The sequence below is a fragment of the Anguilla rostrata genome, chromosome 18 (assembly GCF_018555375.3).
Source record: "Anguilla rostrata isolate EN2019 chromosome 18, ASM1855537v3, whole genome shotgun sequence".
NCBI classification, from domain to species: Eukaryota; Metazoa; Chordata; class Actinopteri; order Anguilliformes; family Anguillidae; genus Anguilla; species Anguilla rostrata.
The window spans coordinates 12,390,490-12,414,917 of NC_057950.1; the positions used below are offsets into that span (position 1 = coordinate 12,390,490).

At 46.0% G+C, this 24,428-nt stretch overlaps 2 protein-coding genes across 6 annotated transcripts; both read right to left on the reverse strand.

The window, feature by feature from the left end:
- Positions 1-480: 480 nt before the first annotated feature.
- Positions 481-9,601, reverse strand: gtf2a1l (general transcription factor IIA, 1-like). Of its 2 annotated transcripts, none has more exons than XM_064318021.1 (9): positions 9,321-9,601; positions 8,543-8,603; positions 7,075-7,198; positions 6,567-6,619; positions 5,366-5,459; positions 4,442-5,025; positions 3,536-3,817; positions 2,153-2,242; positions 481-1,280 (listed from the first exon to the last, which is right to left on the reverse strand). In XM_064318021.1, exons 2-9 carry the CDS (start codon positions 8,573-8,575, stop codon positions 1,173-1,175), a joined length of 1,368 nt encoding a protein of 455 aa, XP_064174091.1. In that variant the 5' UTR covers positions 8,576-8,603; positions 9,321-9,601; the 3' UTR covers positions 481-1,172. The 2 variants fall into 2 exon arrangements, with proteins under 2 accessions (XP_064174091.1, XP_064174090.1); XM_064318020.1 differs by having other exon boundaries at positions 8,543-8,644.
- A 149-nt stretch (positions 9,602-9,750) lies between these two features.
- Positions 9,751-23,596, reverse strand: LOC135245145 (stonin-1). 4 transcript variants are annotated; one of them, XM_064318017.1, is made up of 4 exons: positions 23,449-23,596; positions 12,693-14,628; positions 11,652-11,854; positions 9,751-11,250 (listed from the first exon to the last, which is right to left on the reverse strand). In XM_064318017.1, exons 2-4 carry the CDS (start codon positions 14,536-14,538, stop codon positions 11,185-11,187), a joined length of 2,115 nt encoding a protein of 704 aa, XP_064174087.1. In that variant the 5' UTR covers positions 14,539-14,628; positions 23,449-23,596; the 3' UTR covers positions 9,751-11,184. The 4 variants fall into 4 exon arrangements, with proteins under 4 accessions (XP_064174087.1, XP_064174088.1, XP_064174086.1 ...); XM_064318018.1 differs by lacking the exon at positions 23,449-23,596 and adding an exon at positions 22,801-23,102 and having other exon boundaries at positions 12,693-14,618; XM_064318016.1 differs by lacking the exon at positions 23,449-23,596 and adding an exon at positions 22,809-23,101.
- Positions 23,597-24,428: the final 832 nt, after the last annotated feature.

The window sequence follows — 24,428 nt, forward strand, 5'->3', positions numbered from 1 at the left end:
AAGCTCCATGTGCAATATAGTTAATTGCAATGACAATAAATTGTACTGCAGTTCCCCAGCCACACACAAAGTAGGCAGTGATTGTGGTAGAATCATCAGCCAGGGGGGCACCAGTGTGCAGAGAAAGGGCTACCTTCACATCCTGCCAAGCTGGCTAAGCCCATTTTGTCCCACTATGGGAGAAGTTAATAGGGTTTCTTAAACCCAATTAATGAATAGTATAATGCTGAAGCAAAACAAGATCAATGTTAAAAGGAAAGATGTCATGCTGCTACACCGGACTAACAATGGCTCATGCAAGTTATTCATTATTTTTAATGGCTATTTTACGAGAATGTCGCAAGGACGTTTGGCAAATGAGACCTAGAAACGAGCTTGTGGACTTCGATAAGAAATTTGAATTTCCCCACCCTGCAATTTTATGTTTGTCATACGATCAAGATTGTCGCAAAAAAAGTATGAAATAGAAGGAGGCCAATGTATGCTTCAAATGTATTTGAATTTTACTGAATCAAAACAACTTGTATGAGAATTTGAAAACGATGAGGTCACATTTCACCCCTTGGCTTCAGGCAATCCTATCAATCGAACCCAAACAGATAACCTGCTGAAGATTCCAAAATCATATATTCACCACACTATATCGCCATTTAGCAGAATTTATACACAAACTCAAAAAATGAATTAAATATCTATAAATAAAGCAAAAAATGTAAACAGTCTGCATCGCTTGCTCAAAAAAGAAAGGTTTTTAAGCCAGACAGAAAACACCACATGAATAAATGTGCAAGTACAGACCTCATTAGCATTCCCCAGAGCCGCTCCACAAACAAGCTCGATTTGAATTTAATGGCATTACACCATGCAACATAAACAACAACATAAATAAACGGAAACTCAAAAAGCCATTCACAGTAATGGCTCATTATAAATTCTCTCTGAGCCCAGAAGCTCCATTTGTGGCAGGAGAAGGCTTTCGCCGCCTTCCCCCCCCCCCCCCAGCTTGCTGGTCACCACGGTTCCTTCCCACTGACTTGAATTGACTTAATCTCTGGCGGTGCTCTCGTTAGGTTAAGTTCTGAACACATTAGGCAAGTTTTCTCATTATGTCTGGTTTCCCCGCACAGCTGTGTTGACCTACAGGACGCCTGGATCTAACAAGCACTCCTCGGTCACCACTCCGCCTCCCCCACAGCCTTGGAGAAGACATAATCTTTTCCACAAAAACACATCACCCCATCCTTCAGGTAGAACTTCCACCTGTTCTTGCTGCGATGGATCTGTAATACAGGACAACACGGGAAGTGAGAGAACTGCGCTGCAAGTCATTCTGGGTAAGAATATAAAAGTAAGATGCTAAGTAAATGTTGGTCAACTTTCAATGGGGACATCTATGCATAATATTTGTCCCGTCATTGTAATTCTTCCATACTCTTCCGTTCGACCCAGCTAAATCGTGTTTGGCCCAAACACACATGCAAATCAGCTCCATTTCTCACTGTGAGTGTACGGCGAAAGGGCGTGAATCGGGAATCACACTATTTTAGAAAAGAATTCATGTTGCTTTAATCAGCAAAAGATGAAGGAAGTTCCCACCCTATTCATGTGGGCTATTTGGGTTGGGCTCCATGTGTTACTAAACAAATAAACAGGGTTTATCTTGAGCCAAGGCAAAAACTTCCCATGACAAGTATACTACTGTTAAGCTCATTCTACCGCCATTGTTTAAAATGGGACACTGTTAAAATGAAATAAACCACCAAGGGGTCACAACCTATAATGACTAAATTAAGGCACTGACCACCCCAACATTTCTTTTTGAAAGGGATAGCTCATTTTCTAGTGCTTTTCCATGCATCAGTTTTTCATTTAGGATGTTTACAGGAGGTCGTCCACAGGACATCACGGTTGAACCCGCTTTGGAGTGTGTTCCTGAAATGCATTTCCTGGCTGCATTTCCACAAACCCCCAAATGTCCCAATATCAGCCATTATAAAGCTAGAAGGTAATCAAAAACCTCTTTGTAAATATCAGAGATCTCATCACACACAAAAATGGTCTGTGCCAATCAAAAACTTATAGTAAAATTGAAATAATATCAAAAAGGTGAGATATCACTTTAATAAGCGAAACTTTAATAAGGGAAACTCACCTTGTCGTACTGACACACAACAACGTTGTCTGTGTCAAAGAGGTCTGGGACATCCTGCTCGCTGACATCATCCCCCGAATTCAGCGGGTCCTGAAAAAAACAGTGCTCACATATAGAAGGACTTTGTATAGTCATCACAAAAGACAGTGTACAACGTCTGTGTGTGTGTGTGTGTGTGTGTGTGTGTGCTCATTGAGATATGGAATCAAATTTACCCTCAACTGAACATTAATTACTCAAAGAATACCATAAACTACCCCGGAGACTCAGATGTTGCCCTAAACTTATGTCACAGCACCACCTGCTGACGTTATTCAGCACATGCAAGCAGATCTGACAAACAAGGTAGTGAAGTAGGGGGTGCATCCAAATACTCAAAAAAAATGTATCCTCCTTTCCTCCACTGCCACCCCATCTCCTCCGTGCCCCAGAAACCCATCTTTCTGTCCTCCCTGTATGTGAATCAATGTGAATTAATTTACTAAAACGTTTCTTACCAACAAATTTGATTTCAGATGTTACAATAGGTAATAATGTTTTTCAATGTGAACAATGAAGATTGGGAAACAACAACTCAGACAATATGAACCAACATACCCTTTTCACTAATCTATGGAAATGTTTCTGCATTAGCCTATGTGAGATGGAATGAACTGGCAATAGAATGTAGGCTGTTACAGTATAGCTGCAGTATATAATGTGATTAGTGCCATAGGTTAAGGTTCAGACACACTGTGCACATTGGGATTCTGGAATTGCAATAAATCTTTATGTTTGCACAGGACCTACTTTGAGATGTTTACTTTGGGCTAATGTTGCTGATTACATGTGTCTCCATGCGAACCGCAATGCCAGGTTGATGTCTGTACAGGCTGTAGTCTACTTGAAACTTACAAGCTATTTTGCAGCTATTTGCGGGCTTGGAAGAATATAACGATTACGACAGAGCTATTTCATCAATTGTCGACGTCGACTTTGATGACGGAGAAGAAGATAAGCTGTCCTACTTTTCTTGATGCATCCTCGTTCTCTCCTTTCCTCCACTCATCTCCACCCCTCCCCTTTCCTCCACATACTTCCGGGCAGGAGACGTGTGGTAGTGGGGGAGCGGATGAATGGAGGTGATTAGTGAAAAGTAATGGGACGCAGACCAAATCTCCAGACACACACGTGTATCTCCGTTTGGACATGGCAATCTGTCGCTCTTTTGGGTTCAGTCATAAACCTCATTCAGTAACTTGTGATTAAACTATCCTTGTTTTTTCTGTCAGTGAAGAGCAGAGCCCAGCCCAATCCCTACGAGACCTACTGCCCATCACTGTCACTGAAACCCAGCAGCCTCTGTTCCTCCCATACCTGACCCCCCCCCCCCACCTTCCTCACCTCTTCCACCTCTTCCTCGGCGAGCCCGTCGGCGTCGTCGCTGCAGCTGTCGGAGGAGCCCCCGGCCGTGCTTCCCTCCCCCTCCTGCAGGGAGCGCAACGCCTCGGCGTTGATCATGCCCAAGAACTCGTTCTCCGTCATGCCGTCCCCGTCCCCCTCGCCCGCCTCTTCCTCCTCCTCCTCTTCTTCCTCCTCCGAGCTGCTGCCGCCGCAGGCGCCGTCCAGCTGCACGATGTCCTCCAGCGCGTTGTGGTTGTAGTCGAGCGGTGGGCCCGCCTCCAGCTGAGGAGACAAATCCCGTACCACAGAGACTCAGCGGCGGGCCTTCCCCTCTCCAAAACACACGAGTAACAAACCTGACAGCCGCTCTGAGTCAAGGCTCACGTCCCACCGTGCGCATCTTCACGCTGCAGAGAAAATGGCTTCCAGGCAGGCCGAAGTCAGACATTTTTAATGCATTAACCAGATGGCAAGCCATGTATTATGTATTAACAATGTATTAATATTGAAAGCTCAGTCTCCCGTCTGCCGATGGTGAAGCATTTTATGCACCTTCTGAAAATTCAAGAAACGCAGTTTTAAGGAGCATTCAGAAGCCCTGGAAACACGCGTTGCTAACCAGAACCTCCTAGAGTTAAAAAGGGGGGATGGAAGGAATCCATCAATAATAAAATCTGCGGTGATGTCACTAGAAAATGCGCTGTAGCAGAACATTCCAGCGCAGTGAGCGGCCCTGCCTTTCGGCAGTGAGGTAATGTTGGAGAGCGTCAAGTAAGGTCTTCGCCTTGTTGATATGACAGACGTGATCACTACAATATCTATGCACTTCGAAAATCCAAGTGTGAAATGCAAAAACAAGGATAATCCACACACAGATGCGTTCTTGCTGGATGCCTCTGGACTCACCTTGGTAGGACTCTCAGATTTGGCGTTCTCTGCCCTTTCTGTCCAGGTCCCCACGTCCTCTTTAAGCACCGCCTTCTCCCCTCGAGCTCCGACCTCAGACCCCGAGGCCGGCGTCTGGCCCGACGAGGCCTGGAAGTCGCAGAGAGAGGGCGTGGCCAGGCCGGCGTCCAGCAGCCGCGGGCTGAACTCTATGCCCTCCAGGGTGAACTGATCGTCTCCGGGGCTCTCCGGGGGCAGGACCGGGGCCTGGACGACCGCAGGAGGCGGCGCGGCGGCGGGGGGGAGGGGCCGGGCGCACTGGTTCTGGAGAACCTGCTGCTGCTGCTGCTGCTGCTGCTGAGGCTGAGGCTGCGGAGGCTGCTGCTGTGCCACAGGCGGGCGGAGGAGGGGCCCAGCGGAGGGGGGCGGGGCGTACAGATCCTTCACCTGAGGGGGCGAGGCATGCAGGATGGTGGGGGGTAGGACCCTCTGGGGCGCTGGGGGCTCCCGGGGGTCCAGCATGTGCTGCACAGGCTGCGAGAGGATGCGGTTGGCCCCGGGGGCCTGGGTCACCATCACAGGGACGTTGACCTTGTACAGGTGACCTGGGGGCGCAACACACAGGCTTGACTGGGGGACGGATGCAGCCACCTTGTGCTACAAACTTGCGTTTTCGTAACAGCAGCTCCAAACACCAGACTACCATTTTCCACACTACTGAGACTCAAGAGCCTTTCAATTTTCTCCAGTATTATTCAGCCCCAGCAGGAAACTGTGCTGCGCAGAATGGGAGTCAGAAGCAAACGGCCATTTCACATCACCGGAAACCACCTAAATGTCTTTGAAACCTACCACAAATTGTGGACTTGTGAATAATGTCATACATCTGCATGTGGAGTAAAATATTATAACAGGTGTAAGTGCTAGATGAGTGAAGAGTTTTACCCGACGACGTCTGCAGTGTGACCCCAGCAGGAATCTGAACGGGGTAGCTCACTCCCGGTGGAAGAGAGAAGGTAGCAAGGCTAGCAGTGCTGTTCTGGAAGGATTTAAACACAATATCTAAGTCTATACAGCAATTAACTCCTATTTAAAGTTCCATGTTTACTTATCCCATTCTGCTAGCATCATGCGCTCTCAGTCCACAAATCACTACATCTAAAATTCATTACTTTAAATTTCAGACACCATAACCTTCAATACATGACTTAAAGGGCGGGGGGAGATGACCAAGCTTACAGCAAAACCGCAGCTCAAAGTCACACCGATTTCCTTTTCCAGGGGGCATACAAGTGCGCACAATTTCACGACACTGACTTTTTTTGAATGACGCACCAAGTAAATGTGACTTTAAAAATTTTAACTGAAAAGGAATGTGCATAATGAAAGAGATGGTGAAATGGAACACGCTGTCAGTCTGCCGGGTTAAAATAACTGAGAAGTGTGGTGAAAAAGACTGTCACTAGTCAAAAAGGTTTAGATTTACCTCAGAAAAAGGGAACAAAAGAAAGGAAATACATATCCCCTTATTGTCACTATCCCCAAGGAGAGGATTTATTTTTAAAAATTTGAAAAAACCTTTCAGAGTCTGACGCAAGAACCCGAGTCATTTCATTTCAGGTTAAAATACATTCCTCGTTTTCCTGTAGGTCTCCCTTATAAAGTTTAAATTGTGTTCCACTGTTGGGATGATTTATATTATGTCATCCTGACCCATCCGGCTGCCAGTCATAACAGAGGTTTCTCACGGACAATGAGTTCAAGCACCACCCTGAGTGCCACCATTGCCCCCTTGTCTACAATGTGGAGGATGATGTAATTGTATTAACAGCACTCTTTCGCACCTGTCCTTCGCAAACAGAATGACTGAACTGGGACTGCTCCTTAAAAATTAATGGAGAAGTGGATGCAAGGCATCGGGATAGGACTGATTCACAATCTGGGTTTAATTTCAAACGTAATACTACTTTATCTAGAATATAGCCTGACGCAAACCCAGGAGAGTGGATCGCCATAGGCTTTCAATCCCTAAAGGGATTTTTTCTCCCATGCAGGACGTTTTTCATATTTCCATATTTCAGCGTTTTTCCAGAATAAAATCATACGGACTGCTCTGAGCTGATTTAAAATGGCATTTGTCACTTACCGCTTTAGAGGTGAAACTCTGAACATTTTGACTTGCAGGAATGACTACTGAAGCTAGGGGGGAGGGAGAACAGGAGATTTCAGCAAATCAGTTCTACTGTGTACCTTTTCACATTATTACTTCAGGTCAGGTGAATTATATGTATTTTTAAAATAGACAGGAAAATATGGAATATGAATATGATTTGACGATGACTGAAATGATAAAGGTAATTCATATTCATATACTGCTTCCATACTTTTTTAATGAGGATCAAGTAAACTATGGCTGGTTCACCTTGCATGTGTCATCCACACTGAAAATCAAAACAATACAAAGGAGAAGGGGAGGACTTCAAGAATTTAGTTTGGTTTTGTTTTTTATTTTTAAGGAAAAATGCTTTTTCAAATTTGCAGATGATCCCCATATTCCCAGTGAGCCCAATTTATGAACTCTTGATTTAGAGAATAAATGGATTCCCCACATCAGTAATATGACATATGCTGGCTTTATCTGTAGGCTACCTCACCAGTGGGTTTGTGCAGAGTCTGTGTGTAGTTCGGTGGGAGCTGCAGAACGAAGTTGGATGGGTTGAGGGTGTCTTTCAGGAAGCCCTCCACTGCTTTCGACTGCATGACCTTGGACTCCCACAGCTGCGTGGGACACAAAGAAGGCAGCCGAATAGTAACAGGTGAAGCTACATGGCATTCTCAGTCACTCATTGATCTGAATGTATTCCACGGAGGGAAGTCTTCTGATTGGCTCGTGCGACAACAGTATCCGACAGTATCACATGGCCGCCTCCAGGCATTATTCGGTTCATGAAGCTTTATTCTATCATCAGTACCGTCATCCTGTCTTCAATAGCCCCAGTTATATTCCCTTCTGTCATTCTGATTTCATATTCAAAACAGCAGGGGTTCCCAAGCCTTATCCCAAGGCTCCCAAGAATGATTACCCTGTGGTTAAGGACATCCACCTCAATGAAATGACTGAAAGTTTTATACAGCTTTATACTACAAACAGTATAGGCATTAACTTTGCTGAGAAATCCAAGGGAATCCTTCACACACTTGAGGGACTCTGGAGACCCCAGTTCGAGAACCCCTGCCCAACACACACGTAGGAGGCGTGAAAACTTCAGAAGCTGGACATCAAAAACAATACTCTTAATTTAGTTAAGAGTACACTGGGGTTACACAAGCCTATACTTGAGATGAGATGAACATTTCCCTCTGACATCATTTCTGACAAAAATGTATTTCTTCACCAGTCAAATTCTGTACAAATTCTGACATTTACAGATAACAAGCAACTTTCATCTTGTCTCTTGTTTAACCTACAAAATTCTCTTGTAGGTTAATTTCTGAAATGGCAAGGTAAAAATGCAGCTGCCAGACCAGTTTTCCCAACAAGCGCCACAAGCACAGCTGCACCAGTAACCTAGCAGAAACTCGTCATTCTGAAATGATTCTGAAATTTAAGAAGTGAAAGCAAGGCTTACTACATGGAACAAGCTTCTAAAGATAACTAGAATAATGATAGGCCAGGCCAAGAATACAGGGCAGGCCCAAACACTTCACTCAGAAGTGCAATAGTGACACCCTCCATTTTTTTATTTTATTTTTTTAAGCAAACTTTCCATCAAAGAATATAGCTGCAATTAAACAAATCTTTCTGGAGGCCTCAGAAACTTCCATTGACTGTGTCTATGGAAATTATTATAGGGTTCATACAATGAAATTATCTCCCTTAATCCTCTATAGCTGGCTGATCTGAAACCTATTCTCCCATGAGGCTAATCAAAACTGCAAAAGCTGCAAGATAAAAGCAGCTGTCAAGCTGACAAACTTTAAAATCCATCATCCTTGGCCACTGTGAACCGACCTCTTAGATCTTTTTCTCAGATGTTCCGCTAACATCCGAGAAACCACTGGACTGCTCACCTTTCCTCCTGGGTGTAAGGCGGGGAACTATCGGCTGCCTGGATTTCTCACCTGTCTCAGGTCTTCCAGCACACGTTCTTCCATCCCCTCATCCAGAAAGAGCTCCCTCAGGCTGTCGATCACATCATCGATAACTGAGAGGTATAGCTTGGGCTACAAGAGTTCACATTTAAGGCCAGAGTTGGGTCAGGTTTGGTTGGTGGGATAGGAGGTTGAATATAGAGGTCTGGTCAGACAGAATTCTGCAATGTGTGTGCTACTAGGTATGGCTCCTCGTAAAACATAAATGCAACTTCAGTAGTTAGAGATCTCTTTCTAGAACCAATTTCATGAAATTTACCCTTTTTTATGAAAATCAGGTTTGGGTGAACCCACACAGAGATCGAAAATATCACCACATGGCGTCACTATTTGCTTGAGTAGGCAGCACTCCGAGTAGCAAACCGTAGGCCTATCACCATAACTAAAATGAAAAAATAAATAAAGGTTTTTTATTTTATTATCATAATTTTTTAAACTTTAATCAACAATCCGCTTTGGATATTGGGGATTAACTCAAAGCAATAGCAAGACAGAGATAGCAAGATACATTTATCTACTTTATCTATCTATTTATCTAAACCATAATCAACTGATACCAATAATAAATAAATACATTTGCTTTTTCATTAACAAACAAAAAAGCGAAAAAGCACATTTTGATGGATTCGTTTAGCAATCCGACCAGACGGCTCTCAATAAGGGTCCGCCTAGCTGGAAAGCTGGCTACAACAATAAGAAACTAATGTTGTAAACTAGTTGTAAATGTAATCACTAGCACACCACTTACCACGGGGTTAGAACTGGATAGCATTGTCAATGCACTTCACCATTAAAAAGTCCAGAGCTGTTCAGTTCTTGACCGAGTTTGTTAATTAAAAGGCTCTTCTGGAGGAGTGACTTCGCGTAACTCCTCAGCTGGAACTGACGAAGGTCGCTAACGATCTATCAACCCAGCCGGTCTGTTTCGGTTGAAAATGAAAATCAAGGGAGCATTTAGCTATCCACATTTCCTGCAAAACCAATAATTTCTCCTTGAACTTAAAATGAGTTTACTTTCACAGGATGGTTAATTGTTCGTTAACTAGATGGGAAATATTAATTGTAGTCTTTAAATATTCGACATTAACAACAATGGTACGGCATAGCCTATTATCCACAGATACTGATGAACTGAACACTTGAGTTGAAACTCAAAACAAAATTGATTAAAACAAACATTGAATTTCAATTTTATTTAGGCTCATGGTGACTTAATAATAATAATAATAATAATCGTAATAAATGTGTTGCCTAACCTATATTGAAACGGTTAAACCAACAGAGACTATTCAAATTCCATAATTCAATACAATCTCGTTACAAAACTGGTATTATGCTGATGAGAGATTTATTCGTTTTATGCAGCGGCACACTGAGTGATCACAGTTTTTCCACATCAGTAATCATGGATCTTACCGTTACAAAACAAGTCTTGAAATGAGTTTGAATTTATTTACATTTAGAACTTACTAGAGAAACTGAGATATGGGCATATTAATCCAACGCATGCTGCAAGCTTTGTTGCAGTACTCCTGGGCTATGTCTTTATCCAAATGACATGCTATGAACTCTTATTAATGTGCAGTTAGTTCACCTTATACTCCATAAAACTATAATTACATACCTCAGCTTTGTGCGAGTACACTATACTAGACACAAATGAAGGCCCATCTTAATGTAATTAATTTTACATGCAATTAATTCATTCATAAATTGCTAAGAACGAATTGCTTGTTAATCAAAGAAAGTGCATGTGTAACAACCTCTCCATTACTTTAAAATGCCTACCACACACTTTACTTGTTAGTTTCCTCATCATCTCTATCCTGTGGCAAAACAGATTTGTGATTGAAGAACAGCCCAGACTTGCTTCCAATAGTTCCACCAGTACAGGGTGATTTCCCCTTGTTTTTTCAGAAGTCTGTCCCGTAGCATAAGACAATTTAGCAGTTGTGCAGGGGAAAGAGCGTTTGATTGTGCAGTGTTTTTTTTTTTGTTTGTTTTGTTTTTTTGACATCACAAGGCTGTCACGAGCAGCAGGGAAAGATTTGCAACAGACATGCTGAGTCTCCAAAAACAAGCTCCAGAAAACAGAATAAAGGTGTGTAACTACACATTACACAGATGTTATTATATGGCATACATGTGCCGCTTCCCTTCAACCTCAGGGGGAAACAAGAACACATCGCTTTCACCCGCAATCTCCTCCCCTGGCAACAAACACTCAGGAGTCATAATTCAGAGTAATCGAATGTGTGCGCACATGTTCTGCCAAGAGTTATCATTTCTCTTCAGGTGATGAGCCACGACAAACAGAAAGGGTCAGAGGTCATGCCTCCTATAACAGCGGACTGGCATCATAAGATAAAACAGAAATGTGCGTATAATGGAATGCATATGCGCTGATGATTAAGCAGTGCACTACGGAAAAGCACAAGAGCCCGTTAGCGCACTGATGCTTTGCTCCACATCGACGTCGTCCCTTTTTCAGTCAGCTTTCCTCTTTATTTCGGTATTGGGGTCAGTAATTTGGGGACTGGCATCTTGGGTGCATCTGCTCAGGAGAAGCATAGATCCCCACCCCACCCCGCCCCACCCCGGTTGGGGGGACGTCACTGCGTCGCACAGTCAGTCTGCCTCCGTGATTCCGTTTCGATCCACTTCTTCTCGATCTCCACCTGAAGTGTAGACACAGCAAGGCTAGGTGTGAAACCAGAATGACGGGTTTTCATACACGTCCAATGAATTCACCAGTTTAAATGGCATAGCCAGTGAAATCCTACCAGTTGTGGGGAGTAATGTCTAATAAAAGGGGTTATGGGAAGATTAGTAATAGCAGGACATTTCCAGTCCCTATGGAAACCACAGATTGTGCAGCTTTTTTTTGACCAACCTCCCATCCCATTAGAGGGCTACATTGCAAGTGACGCCAGCTTATAATTGTGTAGCCCCTACACACCACATTCTCTTAAACCTGAACTAAACATGCCATAGTACTGGGTAGAACACACAGACTGGCAACACATACACGTTACATTCACACGTATGCATACACGGCACGGCTGCACCCCTAGAGTACCTGGCAATGGTAGTGCGTCTTGCTACTCAAGTGCTTCTGTGGCTGGATGTCGCTTTCCGTGCCCAGCGACTTCACTTTAGTCCCGGACACCACTGCCTCAGCAACCTTAAACTCCACGGTTACAAAGGGGTACCAGTGCGTGGGAACCTCCTGGTCCGAGCCGAGCTCCAGCTTGCAGGAGAGAGAGTGCGGGTGGTCCACTGCTGCAGAGGGAGCCAGAGAAGACAGAGGTAGTGCGCATTCTCGTCACCAGGGGGCGGTAAAGGGAAACACACTGTACACTGAGTCTAAGTGCTCGTGATTAACACTGAATTATTTATTGGTTTGTTGTTTATTGCCTGTATCTGCATGCATCATCAGTGGTTATAAACACAGTTAAATGCAGCTTAAATGCAAATTACACTGAAGAACAGACTGACAATAACACTGCGGGAAAATACACAAGCAAACAGCTACATTTTAGCCTTAATTATCGCCAGATTATTTATTTGTTCGTGCATAGGTTCTTGGCTGGTGCTCTTATCTTAGGGAAAACAGAGAACATTAGTTGCACCAAACAGAGTGAAAAATACAGTTTAAATGTTAATCACACTGACATATACACTGACAACATTACCACTGGGAAGTGCATTAAGAAACAGGTATATCTGTGCCTGAATGGGGATGCTGCTGAGTGTTACAGAGTAAAACACGATAACCATGTAGACAGGAGCTGCATTTAAAGCCGTAACCTCACTGCTCCCGGCTAAAGAGGGTACAAGGAATTCAACAATACGAGTAATAAAATGCATTTCCTGGAGCTTTGATCATTTTCCACATTAGTTGGGATTGGGAGTAAACACAGCCATTTGCACAACCGAAAGCGTCCTGAGATGACCACAGAGCAGCGCTCAGCACTGACACTTCATGCCACAGCGACGTGTCATTTATGAAGGACATGATTTCTGTTATATTTATTGCTTTAACTGCTTTAATACTTTTTGTATAGATATTATAATGATGATGATGATGATTATTATTATTGTTGTTGTTGTTCCTTACCCATGTTCTTGGCTGGAAGCCTGTCGATCCTCCACACGATGGCGCCGTACACGTTCTCGTACTTGACGGTGCCGACGGACACCTGCATGACGGGCTGGGACTCGGCGGCGCTGACGGAGCCCAGGCAGGCGTTGCGGTTCATCCGGGCCTTCAGGGACTTCTGCCGCAGCAGGGCCACGGTGCGCGACACCTTCACCCAGTCCTCCGGCACCGGCACCTGGACCAGCACGCTCTCGCACGGCGCCGGCTCGCCCGAGGGGCCGGCCGCCATGTTCAGGAAGGCCTGGAGCTCCACGTAGGCGCCCTGCACGGTCACCACCGCCTTCACCGAGAAGGGCAGCTCGGCGGGGCCGAGGGAGGCCGTCTTGAACCGCATGACCTCCACGCGGCAGGCGTCCGGCGGGCAGAACTTGACCAGCCGCGACCGGCGGAACTCGGCCTCGTTGACGCAGGGGTGGAAGCGGCAGTCGGCCACCTCCATCCAGGCGCCCTCGCCCTCCTCCTCCTCGGAGCCGTAGACGGGGTCGCTGCGGCACAGCTGCGCGTCGTTGAGGGCCAGGAAGCAGTCGCCGGCGCCGTTCAGGAAGGCCAGGCAGTAGACCCGCGTGAGGGCCGCCCGCTCCAGCAGCGCCCCCTCCCGGTCCAGCCGCGCCCACAGGTGGTCCACCACGGCCAGGGACATCTCCTGCTCCTCGTAGTGGCGGCGCGGCTGGGCGGGGTGCGGCAGCTTCATCAGCTCCTCCTCCACGGCCGCCACCAGGTCCTCCATGTCGCCCGGCTCGGCGGTGCCCAGCTTCAGCAGCTGCTCGGCCTCGGCCTCGTGCGTCACTTCCGGCTTGGGGTGGTAGCGCTTGCGCTCGGCGTAGCAGACCTGCTCCACCTTCACCGCGTGGATCTTGCGGGGCTCGCCGTAGCTCTCCAGCTTGGGGGCGGAGAGCCGGAACTGCGGCAGCAGCTGGAACTCCTTGAAGGGCTTCTCCAGGCCCTTCTCGTAGTACATCTGGAGCACGCCCCCCGGGAGCAGACGCAGGTAGATGGGCCCCCACTGGCGGGACGACATGCGGTTCTTCTTCTCGGGGATGCGCAGCATCATGGGCCAGCCGTCCCGCCGCTGGCTGAGCAGCAGGCCCTGGGGTACGAAGGAGGGACGGCCCCCCGCCTCCGGTCCGTCAGCCCCCGCCCCCGCGCAGGGCGCCGCCCCTCCTCCTCCGCCCCCGGCCCCGCCCCCGCCCTGGTCCTCCGCCCGCAGGCGCTCCAGCTTGTGGCAGATGTAGCTGTAGGAGCTGTGGATGGGGTCGCGCGGGGGCTGGTAGCCGTCCTTGGTCCGGATGAAGAAGCGGGGCGGGGCGGAGCCCGAGTCCGAGTCCGAGGAGGAGCCCCCGGACTCGGGACGTCCCGGCTCTCCCCAGAAGGGGTTGAAGTGGCCCGGCTCGTCCTGGAAGGCGGGGAAGGGGCTGGAGCCCCCCGAGGGGGCCCGCTCGTGGCCGGGGGACGGCAGCGTGGCGGACGAGGGGCTGGAGAAGCTGCGGAAGAAGTCGGGCCGCCCCGGGGGCCCGCACAGGAAGGGCGACGGCCCGGCGGGGGTCTCCCGCACGGGCGTGCACAGGGGCGTGTTGGCGGGCACGCAGGAGCCCCCGTTAAAATAAAAGTGCATTTGGGGGGAGTCCAGGGAGGTGCTGAAGCTCCAGGAGGGGTCGCCCGCGGCGGGAAGCATCAGCTTCAGACCGTTGGGCCTGGACGGCGACGCCGCGCTCGCCGACGGCGACTGCAGGGGCTTCTGGGGCGACGAGAGGGGCGTGGCCTCATCCTCAAACGTCACCCAGTTGGGGTGGTTCATGGAACACATGCCTGCGATGGGTTTCCGTCCAGATACGCCTCAAAGATCAGCTTCTCTGGGTCTGACTGCATACACCACAGCTGCTCACACTGTAACACACTAGAGAGAGAGAGAAGTGAAAGTCAACCTCAGGATTAGTGCACATGTCCAGTGAAAAGAAACACAGGTTTATTACTGTAACTTTCAATAAAACTTTATCAAAAAATTCAGCTTTACCCTTGGAGTGGGGGCCAGTTCATAGCAGGTGCCAACATTGTATTGAGATAAAAAGATTATTTTCATTCTTTCCATCCATTCGTGTGTTCTTTTTTGGAAACATTGCCTTGGCAACAAGCATACATAGCACACGACCTACCCACATCCTGTTTCCATCATTACTTTCAGCTACGCAATGTCCCTAAACATACAAAGTATTTGTTTTCTTTCTTTTTCCACCAAGAGGTCAATTGGTCAATCTGGGATAAGTCCAATGCAGCCACTGAAAGAAGACACCAAAATCAGAACATTGCATTCTAATCTATTTCTGTCCAAATTATTTCCACGTGATCACTTCCATGTGATGATCTTAATTGTTCACATTCAACTTTTATTGTGATTTGGAGACAATCCAGAATTGATACAGCAGTTCAATGAAGCCACAGCATCAACTGTCTTTGCAGAAGAAACGTCCATATGAGCACACACGCACATAACTGCAGTCTTAAGTGCCACTTTCTGCAGTTGCAGTTTCAATTTATGTTTGACAGAGCATTTTTGTCTCGACGCTTCAATGCAGTGGGGCAAAAAAAAAAAAAAAAAAACACACAGGACCCAACCGGGACGAGACTGAGAAAAGATCAATACCAATATCTCCAGCCTGTCAGGTCCGCTTACCTCCTGCGCTCGAACAAGCACGCTCATCAAATCAAGCAGCCCAGTTTCCACCCAGTTCAGCACAACCCTAGGGGCCAGGGGGACTGGGAGGGGCCAGGGGGGCTGGGAGGGGCCAGGGGGGCTGGGAGGGGCCAGGGGGGCTGGGGGGGGCCAGGGGGCTGGGAGGGGCCAGGGGGACTGGGAGGGGCCAGGGGGGCTGGGGGGGTTGGTAAGCGCGTGCTGGGAGAAAGGGTGAGATGGGAACTCAGCAACAGACCGCCATGACCCTCTCACCGGGAGTCCGGGGTGTTCCTTCACCCGCAGGGGGTGGGAAACAGCCAAACATCTCCACGGGAACCAGACCCAGCTTAGGAAACAGGAAGCTCAGGGAACACGTCTAGACAGGCGGCCGGTGAGCCGTCCAGAACATTTAAAATTCACCATTAATGAATTACAATGTTGTCAGAGCAATATAATGTTATCATTCCCATCTTTCATGTTGGTCTCCACACGTATGGTAGACTGAAGTTGACATTCCTCTTATGAATCATGTTCTGGCACGGAGTATGAGGAACACTAGGGGTTAGCACTTCAGGTACTGTAACGATACTCCCACAGACCACTGTTATGTTCTGCAGGTCACTTCGGTTTAATGTGAACACACTGCTCTAAATCAGAGTTGTTAAGACGCTAAGTTAGTGCTATCGTTTGCCAGCACCGTTCTCCAGTGTTCATCACTTGAATTGCAGCTGCACTTCACCCATTTTATTGTTATTGTTACTGTGAACATACGATTACATACGAACCATAAGTAATGTACCACCGTAGATCACGCTGTAAAAAATGGTCTTTTACAGAAATGAATAATCATATCGTTATCATTCCACTGCCAAGCAATAAATCACTCTGCCATTTACTGATGAAGTGGCATTTATTAAAAGGAGTAGAGATGTCTGGAACAGAGGGGTGAGAGATGGAAACTCACAGCCGGACAGTGCGGGGGTGAGCACTGGGTGAAAAAAATAAATAAATTACTCCCGCCCGCCAGAAGCTGACCTTCGCTGCCCTACATTCCTCCCGAATTCACAAAAAGAGGGGGAGGGGGTGGCTTAATTATCAAGTGGCACAGCAGGGAAAAGCTTTTCTCTACCGTGCTGCTGCTTTTTTATTTTCTTGCAGCAGTTTACTTTGTCCCCCACAAAACAATTTCAAATGGAAACTTGTGGAACACAAAACCCTACTTTGTGCAAACCCTCAGAAAATAAAGGGGGGGGGGGTAGGGGGGGCAGAACTCACATTCCACGCAATGCCTCGCTGCCACATTCCATGCACCCACCTCCTTACATTTAAGGGATTTAAATATAGCAGCTTGAATCAGCTGGTCCCTGCTGAGTAATGTTGGTGGCCATCTTGGAAAGTTGGAATCAGATCAGTTTTGGCTTTTTTCCCTTATTTTCTGCGAGTGTCTCTGCTGTGGTGCAGCCATTTTTCACACCTTTACTTTCACTCGTCAGCCAACATAAATTTATTAATGCTAACAGCGCAACACAACACCTGGGGTGCCCTGTCAAGATAGAACACAGCAGGTGAAATATGCGGCAGATTAGAGAGGTACAGCACATAGCTATACTCCTACCAGGGTGAGCGCTGGGATGCAGCATAAGAGGAATTCAATAGTGTGGTTCCCCTGATGCTGCGTGAATTATATACACACCTCGTTTATGAATAAACAGAAGAGCCCACAAGCATGTATTTATGCAAAAACAATGAATATATGCTGAAATTAAAGCAGCTCTGAAGTCATAACTCATACTCAAGTCATAATTGAAGGCTGCATTTGGACGCACATCTCTTTTCCAAAGAATTTGGCCAGACTTATTACCCAGCAAATGGGAGGGGTGGGGAGAGAGAGAGAGACAGAAATAGAGAGTGAGAAAGAGACAGAGAGAAACCAAGAGAGTTACCAATTACCAGAATGGTTTGCTTCCACACAAGGCACTAGGGCCCAGGGATCTCCACAGAAGAACACAGCCTGAGGCAGTGATGTGAGTCTGAAAACTCCCTTCCAGAGGTCAACCGCGTCCTTCCCTCTGTGTAACACATGGGGCAGGTGGATTATCAGCAGTTAGACGCCACGGTGACATCCATAATGGATGCACCAGCAGGGGCTCCAGGGTTCACAAACTTACATATGCTGCAAAATCAAGGACTTTCACAGTCCCATTCCCCCAAATTTAAAGACCCATATGAAATTACAAAAGGCTGCTACACTAGATAATAAAATGGTCTCAATATCCACAGCAAGGTCCGCTATCTCAGCACCTTCAATCCCAACCCCAACCATTCAGACAAAAAGGTCATCAAAATGTCTATAAACAAAATGATTCTACTGCTTCAAAGTGCCTCTCAAAATGTTATTATTTACACAAACATTCAAATCGTTGATTCTGCTTTTCAAAATCAGAGGATATTCAAGAGTTTACAATGAGCGGGGAGCCCTGGTGTCGCTATTTAACGGCTGTGTTCTGCAGACGGTTCAGAGCAGGTTTCCGAAACAGACAGAACCCCTGACACGGTGAATTAAAACCCGCTGCAGTAAGTGGACTGGACCTTTTTTTCCCGTGTCACCAAGAATTAGGCAAGGGCGACGCACAACAGTTTCTGGGCTATAAATAAACTCTGGCCGCGAGTTGTCTCTGGGGCAAGCGTACCCAAAACGCTGCGCTGCAGTGAGGGTAATGGTGATGATTAGAGAGCAACATCTCCTGCCTGCATAATCGCTCAACACAGCACCTGCAGACAGAGAGAGAGAGACCGTGCGGGGCTACGCACCATGCAGCAAGGAGGGCCTGCATAAACACAGGGACTCAAACGCACATAGAAAATAGTGCCCGGAGAACCACACAAACATGGGCCTGCGTACAGTCAGATCCACAGACACATATGGAACCTGGAAGAACCACACAGACTGACAGAACCTGATAAAGAACCACTGAGAAAGGCTGATAGAACTATAGAGAGAGAGCTGATAGAGATAGAGAGAGAGAGAGCGAACAGACAGAACAATCAGAACCACAGCCGAGTAAACAGAAACTGACCAAATAAAACCACTGCAGACAGACAGACAGATACATGTAGAGCTAGAGGCAGACTGATAGAGCCAGTAAACTCAGAACCACAGGGAGCCGCCCGGAAGCAGCCTGCTGACCGGGGTCTAACACTGCCGCCTGAGATCCACGGCCTGACAGGCGCTGAGGAATTAAGACTCTGCAGAACCCTCAGAAGGCTGATGGAAATTCCGGGCATTCCTCAGGGACAATCAGCACACAGAGGAAATTCCATCAGTTTCTCCTCCTTCCAGCACGCACACGCACACACACACACACACACACAAAACACACTACAGTTGCAACACACAAGCGTGCACTCATAATGCAGCACAGTCACGACACAGCTACATAAACACATTGCAGTCAGAACAAACTCACATAAACACATTAACAACACACTGCCACACAGTCACAACACACACTGAGGCTGCAACAAGCACACACAGCAACACAAATAATTTCATGTCACAAATGCCCCTTTTTCCTCTATAGAACCGGAAGAGGACTTGGCTTGCTCAGCTCTGGTTATGCTAGATTGTCCATAATCATTCTGTCAAGCTGACCCACGCCAGCTGAACCTGTCAGCGTTACTGGCAGCGGCCTTTGTAGAAGTCAGCTGTTGGACAGTCAGAAATTCGTGCAGCTACACTGCTATCATTGTAGCAATGGGCTAATTACTGAATGCGATAATGGTCGTAGCCATCGTTTGGTGCATTGCCTTTCTTTTCATCCTTTTCTCTTTAATTAGACCTGATGGTAATAAACAAACATGCTTCAGATGGCTGCATTAAATTCTTCCCGGGAACAACATAACCACTTATCTATTGGGTTACCATAAGACAGCCAATCAGCAGCAAGCCCTTACAGCTCCACGTGATTGACAAAACACATCACATGGAAGCTGTACAACCTTGGTGCAGATTGGCTGTCTTATCAAAATCCAATAGAGAACAGTGGTCAAGTTTTTTTTTCTCCAGAAGCATTTCATGCAGTCACTTTAGTTTGGTTGTTTACTAACCACTTCAGGTATAATTATAAAGAAAAATAGAAGAGAACCTATTATATTTGAGAGAAAAACACTACCTGGGGCCACAGATCTAAGCAGGGTGCTGTGATGTGAGCAGTTGCCAGCAGTAAGTCTGCATGAAGTGCTACAACTGGGTCTTATATACCATGTCCAGTCAGAGATGCATTTAGCTTATTTTCTAAATGTCCTACACTGGTTTGCTGAAATGCTGGCTCATCCTACTCCAACAACATCGAGTGAGGGTGGGGGAACCAGCATTAATAACAGCACTGTCACATACGTCAGAGTGCATAGTAAGCTGGTATTAACCTCATGGTCTTCTGCTTTATGCAATTAGGAACCCTGCATCATAATGGACTACACCAAAGAGCAAGGGACATTCATGTATCAACGAGTCGGTATCAATGCACATCAGGTCAGAAGGTACTGACTAACAACAGGCATGAATATACAAATGGGTCACCTGAAGGAGAACCGAGTAAGAAACATTAGTTTTAATAAAGATGGATTTTAATAAAGTTGCCAAAGTTGCAATGACGCTACTATAATCACAGAGAGTTTTCCCAAAAGAATACGTGACAGACTCCAGGCATGATGGACGCTCACATGACTCTGATAACCATTCGGTGATGAGCACAGGGAAGCTCCTGCATGCTCACGCACAGCAAAGTGCTGTCGCAAATTAAGCAGGAAGGAAGCAGGAATTCACAGACTTGTCCAGGGGCCGACCTGAGGTCACAGCGAAGCTTTACTGTGGGGGAATCGCGTCTGTTTTAATGCAGGAAGTACATTTTGAAGAAGAGCCTGTCAAATCTAGATTAGCTGACCATTCATGATCTCCCTCTATCCTGGGGCCAAGCTGTGCCCTCTGACAGTAAACTTGCCACATCTGTCTTTTTTCATATTGCACTGCAGGTCAAAAAGACTCAAAGCATGAAAAGGACCAGCACTCCAGAGAGGGAATGGGAATCTCCCATTGACTTGGAAGAAATATATAGCGGTATTGCCCCCAATTAGGCCTTCACTGCATTAAAATGATATATGATTTACTAATCAAACACAATTTCCCATAGCTCATAATTAAAGATTATAAATTCATCAAGCAGACAATTTTGGTGAAGCAATTCCAGATAAACATCTTACTAAACAGAACACTGGGACCATCTAGGAGCCAAACCTATGGCTTGCTTGTGAGATCAGCTATAGTACCGAGAGAGTCATTACTTGCATCTTAATTGATTAACTACTTCCACAGCAATCTAACTGAATGCTCCATAAGGTGTTGCCAGACCTCGGAGATAATCTGCTAGCTATGTTCCAGCTGGAATAGCTTAACGTTAAGTTATTTTAATGGCTTGACGAGAGACTAATTCATAATCGTTTAGCTGTCGGTTGCTGAACAAATGAGAACAACTATGGTTTAATGGAAATTTAAATGACTTGATGTCATTTAAAAACTTGCATGAGAAAAACAGGGTTGCTGCCACGGTAACCACATAATTAGGCCGAAAACACCCACTTTCCATTGACCAGTTTTCTTCTTTGAGGCTATGACACACTATTTAAAATTACAGTTGCATTAAAAAGTTGCATTTTGGGTTCATTTATTATACTTTCCTCTAAAAGGCCAGGTGAAGACTTGTTGTCTTTGAATTTGTGAGCTTAAATCTTAGCAGCGTGCATGCTTCCTGATCCTTGCCATCTCTCCTCCAGGTATTGCCACTTGGGTGTGGTCCTTCACTTCCTGTCACTACTGAGGTATATCCCAGCCTGTGTTATTGCAATGGGAGTGGGACACTCCGGAGCTCAAAGAGCTGCTTTATCTTTCCATTCGACACTCGAGCATACAACCCTGAGACAAAGATTCTACAATTCATCAGCCTTTGCCTGGCCTTCTCTCGAGTGGGAAAGAATTAGGACAAGAGTCAATCAAATAGTGACTCTACAAAAGAGTTCTTGTTCCAAATATTAGACGCCTCATTCTGTTGCTTGGCTGTTGTCCAGCATGTGCATTGTGTCCCTCAACTAAAGATGCATAAAAGCTTAAAGAGACTGGACAAACATAAGTGTAAGACCGCGCACACACAGATTCAGGTACAAAAACAGTTGCAGTGAAGAGTTACTGCAGGAGAGGTGCAGTCATACTGGCCTGCATTAATCACAGACAATAAAGGGTGTTTCAACTAAACCAGCGTTGCTATATTCTACTTAATGACATATTCTAATTAAAATTAACAATTAACAACAAACAAGCACGCCAGCCATAGAAGCCAAAATTCCAGGGTAATGGAAAGGGTGAAGGGACAGGTAAAAAATCTGTTGACAAATCACTTCTATTCGTTATCAGTAAGTCGAATGCATGACTAGGCATATCAATTGCATAGTAGCTGTTTTGCTTTGTCTTTTTTTAAACTAGGGAGACTATGCTGAGGTTTACTTTGAGGGATAAATGTTCTGCGCCAAGAGGTAGGGTGATAGAGGAGCAAGTGAGGTGGGCACCGAGTAGAAGGGCAGGACATAGCTGGTAGAGCAATGATGGTCATATTGTGACACTACGGACCCTGTCAACCGTGAACAACGATCGAAAATGACTCACGACACCGGGAGAGACTGACCCTGCCGCCCAACGGGCATAGGCTATGCATCCGTCGTTGTTGGAATGAGGTGTGAGTTTAATACAGCTAACTTTATGCACCACCGACATGCAAGTATAAACCCACTGTCACGTTTTAGTTTAAAAACAAGTCATTAGGATTTGCGAGATATATTTTTAGGATTTAATTGACTCTCTGTACAGCTAACTAGCCTAGATAGCATATTTCATATTAGACTGAGACTTACTCTGTTACTTGTAAAACTACCATAACGATAATTTAACTAACTACAGCTTTAGGCTTAGACATAACAAAATGTTTCCAAGCCAAGCTACCCAACTTGCCAAGTAATAAAACGTACAACAACGCATTTAGCAAACACCAAAAATAAGTCCTGGCATCATTCGAGACTCATAAAATGTGCATTCCATCTAGTTCACATAATGTAAATTACCGCATAAAAAAAGTTCGATTCATAAAATAAAACATTCTACACTAACACGCATCGAGTTAGCAACGTTTGTAATGGCACTTGTCACATCCACAGAACCCAGTTACAAGTAAACCAAAACAAAGTAGCCAGCTAGAGATCCAACTTATGCGGTAAACAGCGCAGCCCGTTGAAGTCGCACTGAAGTTGCTAGAATCCCCAAAATAACTTCGCTCGCTCGCGAACCCGAATAAAAACTAACATACCGTCAGGGATGAAGACAGATCAACTATCAGCTCATAGCTGACACGGCTGTGTGTTCGCGATCCCAAATCCCTGCTCGAAAGCTGCCAGAATTTGCACAAAATGGCAGAGGGCGAACGGCTACGGAATCTCTCCCTCCTTCCCAGCCTCTCTCCTCCCGATGAGCCCAGCTAACGGAAAGGTCCTGCCTGAGCAGGAGACAGCCCGCAAAGGACTGAGCACGCAGCACTACTTCCTCCTCCCAGCTGAGAAGCTGTGTATGACGACGCAACTTGAGAATCTGCTTGTTAGGGTGTTACGAAACAAGGCTCAGATGAGAAATGGGGGTCTCTTTAAACTTTGCAGAGAGATTAAGTTTTAATTATACATAAAATATGCGCTATTGACAGCATATATAGCCTAAACGCACAGGACGGATTGTATGGTACATTGTAGTTGTGTTTGTTTTTATGTAGATCGTGCTAAATAAAGGTGTCGTCCTCATCTGCAAAATTATAGGCTAGAGGCCCATCTCTAGTTTGAGATGCAGAAGGGTTTGAATGCTTCCAAGAGCATTTCCTACATATTTGAGGTTTATGTGTTTGACGGAAATTCTTATTTCACGATGATTACAGACATCAGAATATAATGTAGGCTACTTACTCTTCGACGTCAACCTAGGTATATTACCCGACAACTTAAAATGGCTATTCGTGAACTCCACCCCATGTAATTCAAGTTTATGATTTATGACTGTTTGAGCACCCTTTGCAAGCAGTCTGCTAAACACCATCCCCCTCCCCACTAAAGAAATGCAACCAGACCTCACGTGACCACGGTACTTTGAGTGTATCCCTCAAAGGCCTATTTCTCCCCTACAATAAGTGCAGGCGTTTTTTTGTTTGAAATTTTACAGCTGACAAGTTGTAGAAAACCATACGCCTAAAAATTCAGTTTGGATCTTCCACTGAGGGGTTAGTCAGCCTATAGCCTACTTACTCTGCAGTACACATTATACAGCAAGCACGTGTGTGCAGGTATTCTGGCTATAACCATGACCATTTGCAAATATATCTTAATCTGAGGTTAGGGATCAAATCACAAGTCATAAGCCCTTCCAAAATTCAGGCTGCATACCACAATTATCTATCTCTCTTTAATCCAGTATGACCCACTGTCTCCTGTGATGATCACTAGAACCAGACACACTGTGCAATTTACACACTGTGATATATTGTAGTGCTCAAAGTTACAGATACCAGGCACTAAATCACCAGGGAATGCAAGGCCAAAATTTCCAACAGGGTAAGGCGCAGTTCTGTTTTTTGCGCCTTGTGTATGCTACACTCGTCACACAACGATAATAAGTCCCTGTCCTCTGTCTGTGCAACAGATGGTACTGTACTCCTAATTAGGAGAATACCAAATGCTCCTTTGGGTTGAAGACATTTGCAAATTGGGGTCCAACAAGTTTAAAGTGGCAATCTGCTTTTCATTCATTCCTTGAGGAGCCGCTGAACCGCGCCATTCTCACCCCCCTCTGAACAGGTGTCTTTCTACCCATAAACCTCCAGATTTGCGGGGACAAAGCTTTACTGCACCTTGTGCTGTGACCCCACAGACTTTCTCCCTCTTCCACCATG

Excerpts from the sequence above, each read along its gene's own strand:
- gtf2a1l (XM_064318020.1), bottom strand. The coding sequence starts at position 9,344 with ATGCTATCCAGTTCTAACCCCGTG. Across the intron at positions 7,199-8,542 it reads TGCTGGAAGACCTGAGACAG|CTGTGGGAGTCCAAGGTCAT; the intron begins GTGAGAAATCCA and ends TGTCCCACGCAG. Across the intron at positions 2,243-3,535 it reads CCGAGGAAGAGGTGGAAGAG|GACCCGCTGAATTCGGGGGA; the intron begins GTGAGGAAGGTG and ends TGTTTTTTTCAG.
- LOC135245145 (XM_064318017.1), bottom strand. The coding sequence starts at position 14,538 with ATGTGTTCCATGAACCACCCCAACTGGGTGACGTTTGAGGATGAGGCC. Across the intron at positions 11,855-12,692 it reads GCTTCCAGCCAAGAACATGG|CAGTGGACCACCCGCACTCT; the intron begins GTAAGGAACAAC and ends CTCCCTCTGCAG. Across the intron at positions 11,251-11,651 it reads AGACGCACTACCATTGCCAG|GTGGAGATCGAGAAGAAGTG; the intron begins GTACTCTAGGGG and ends TCTACACTTCAG.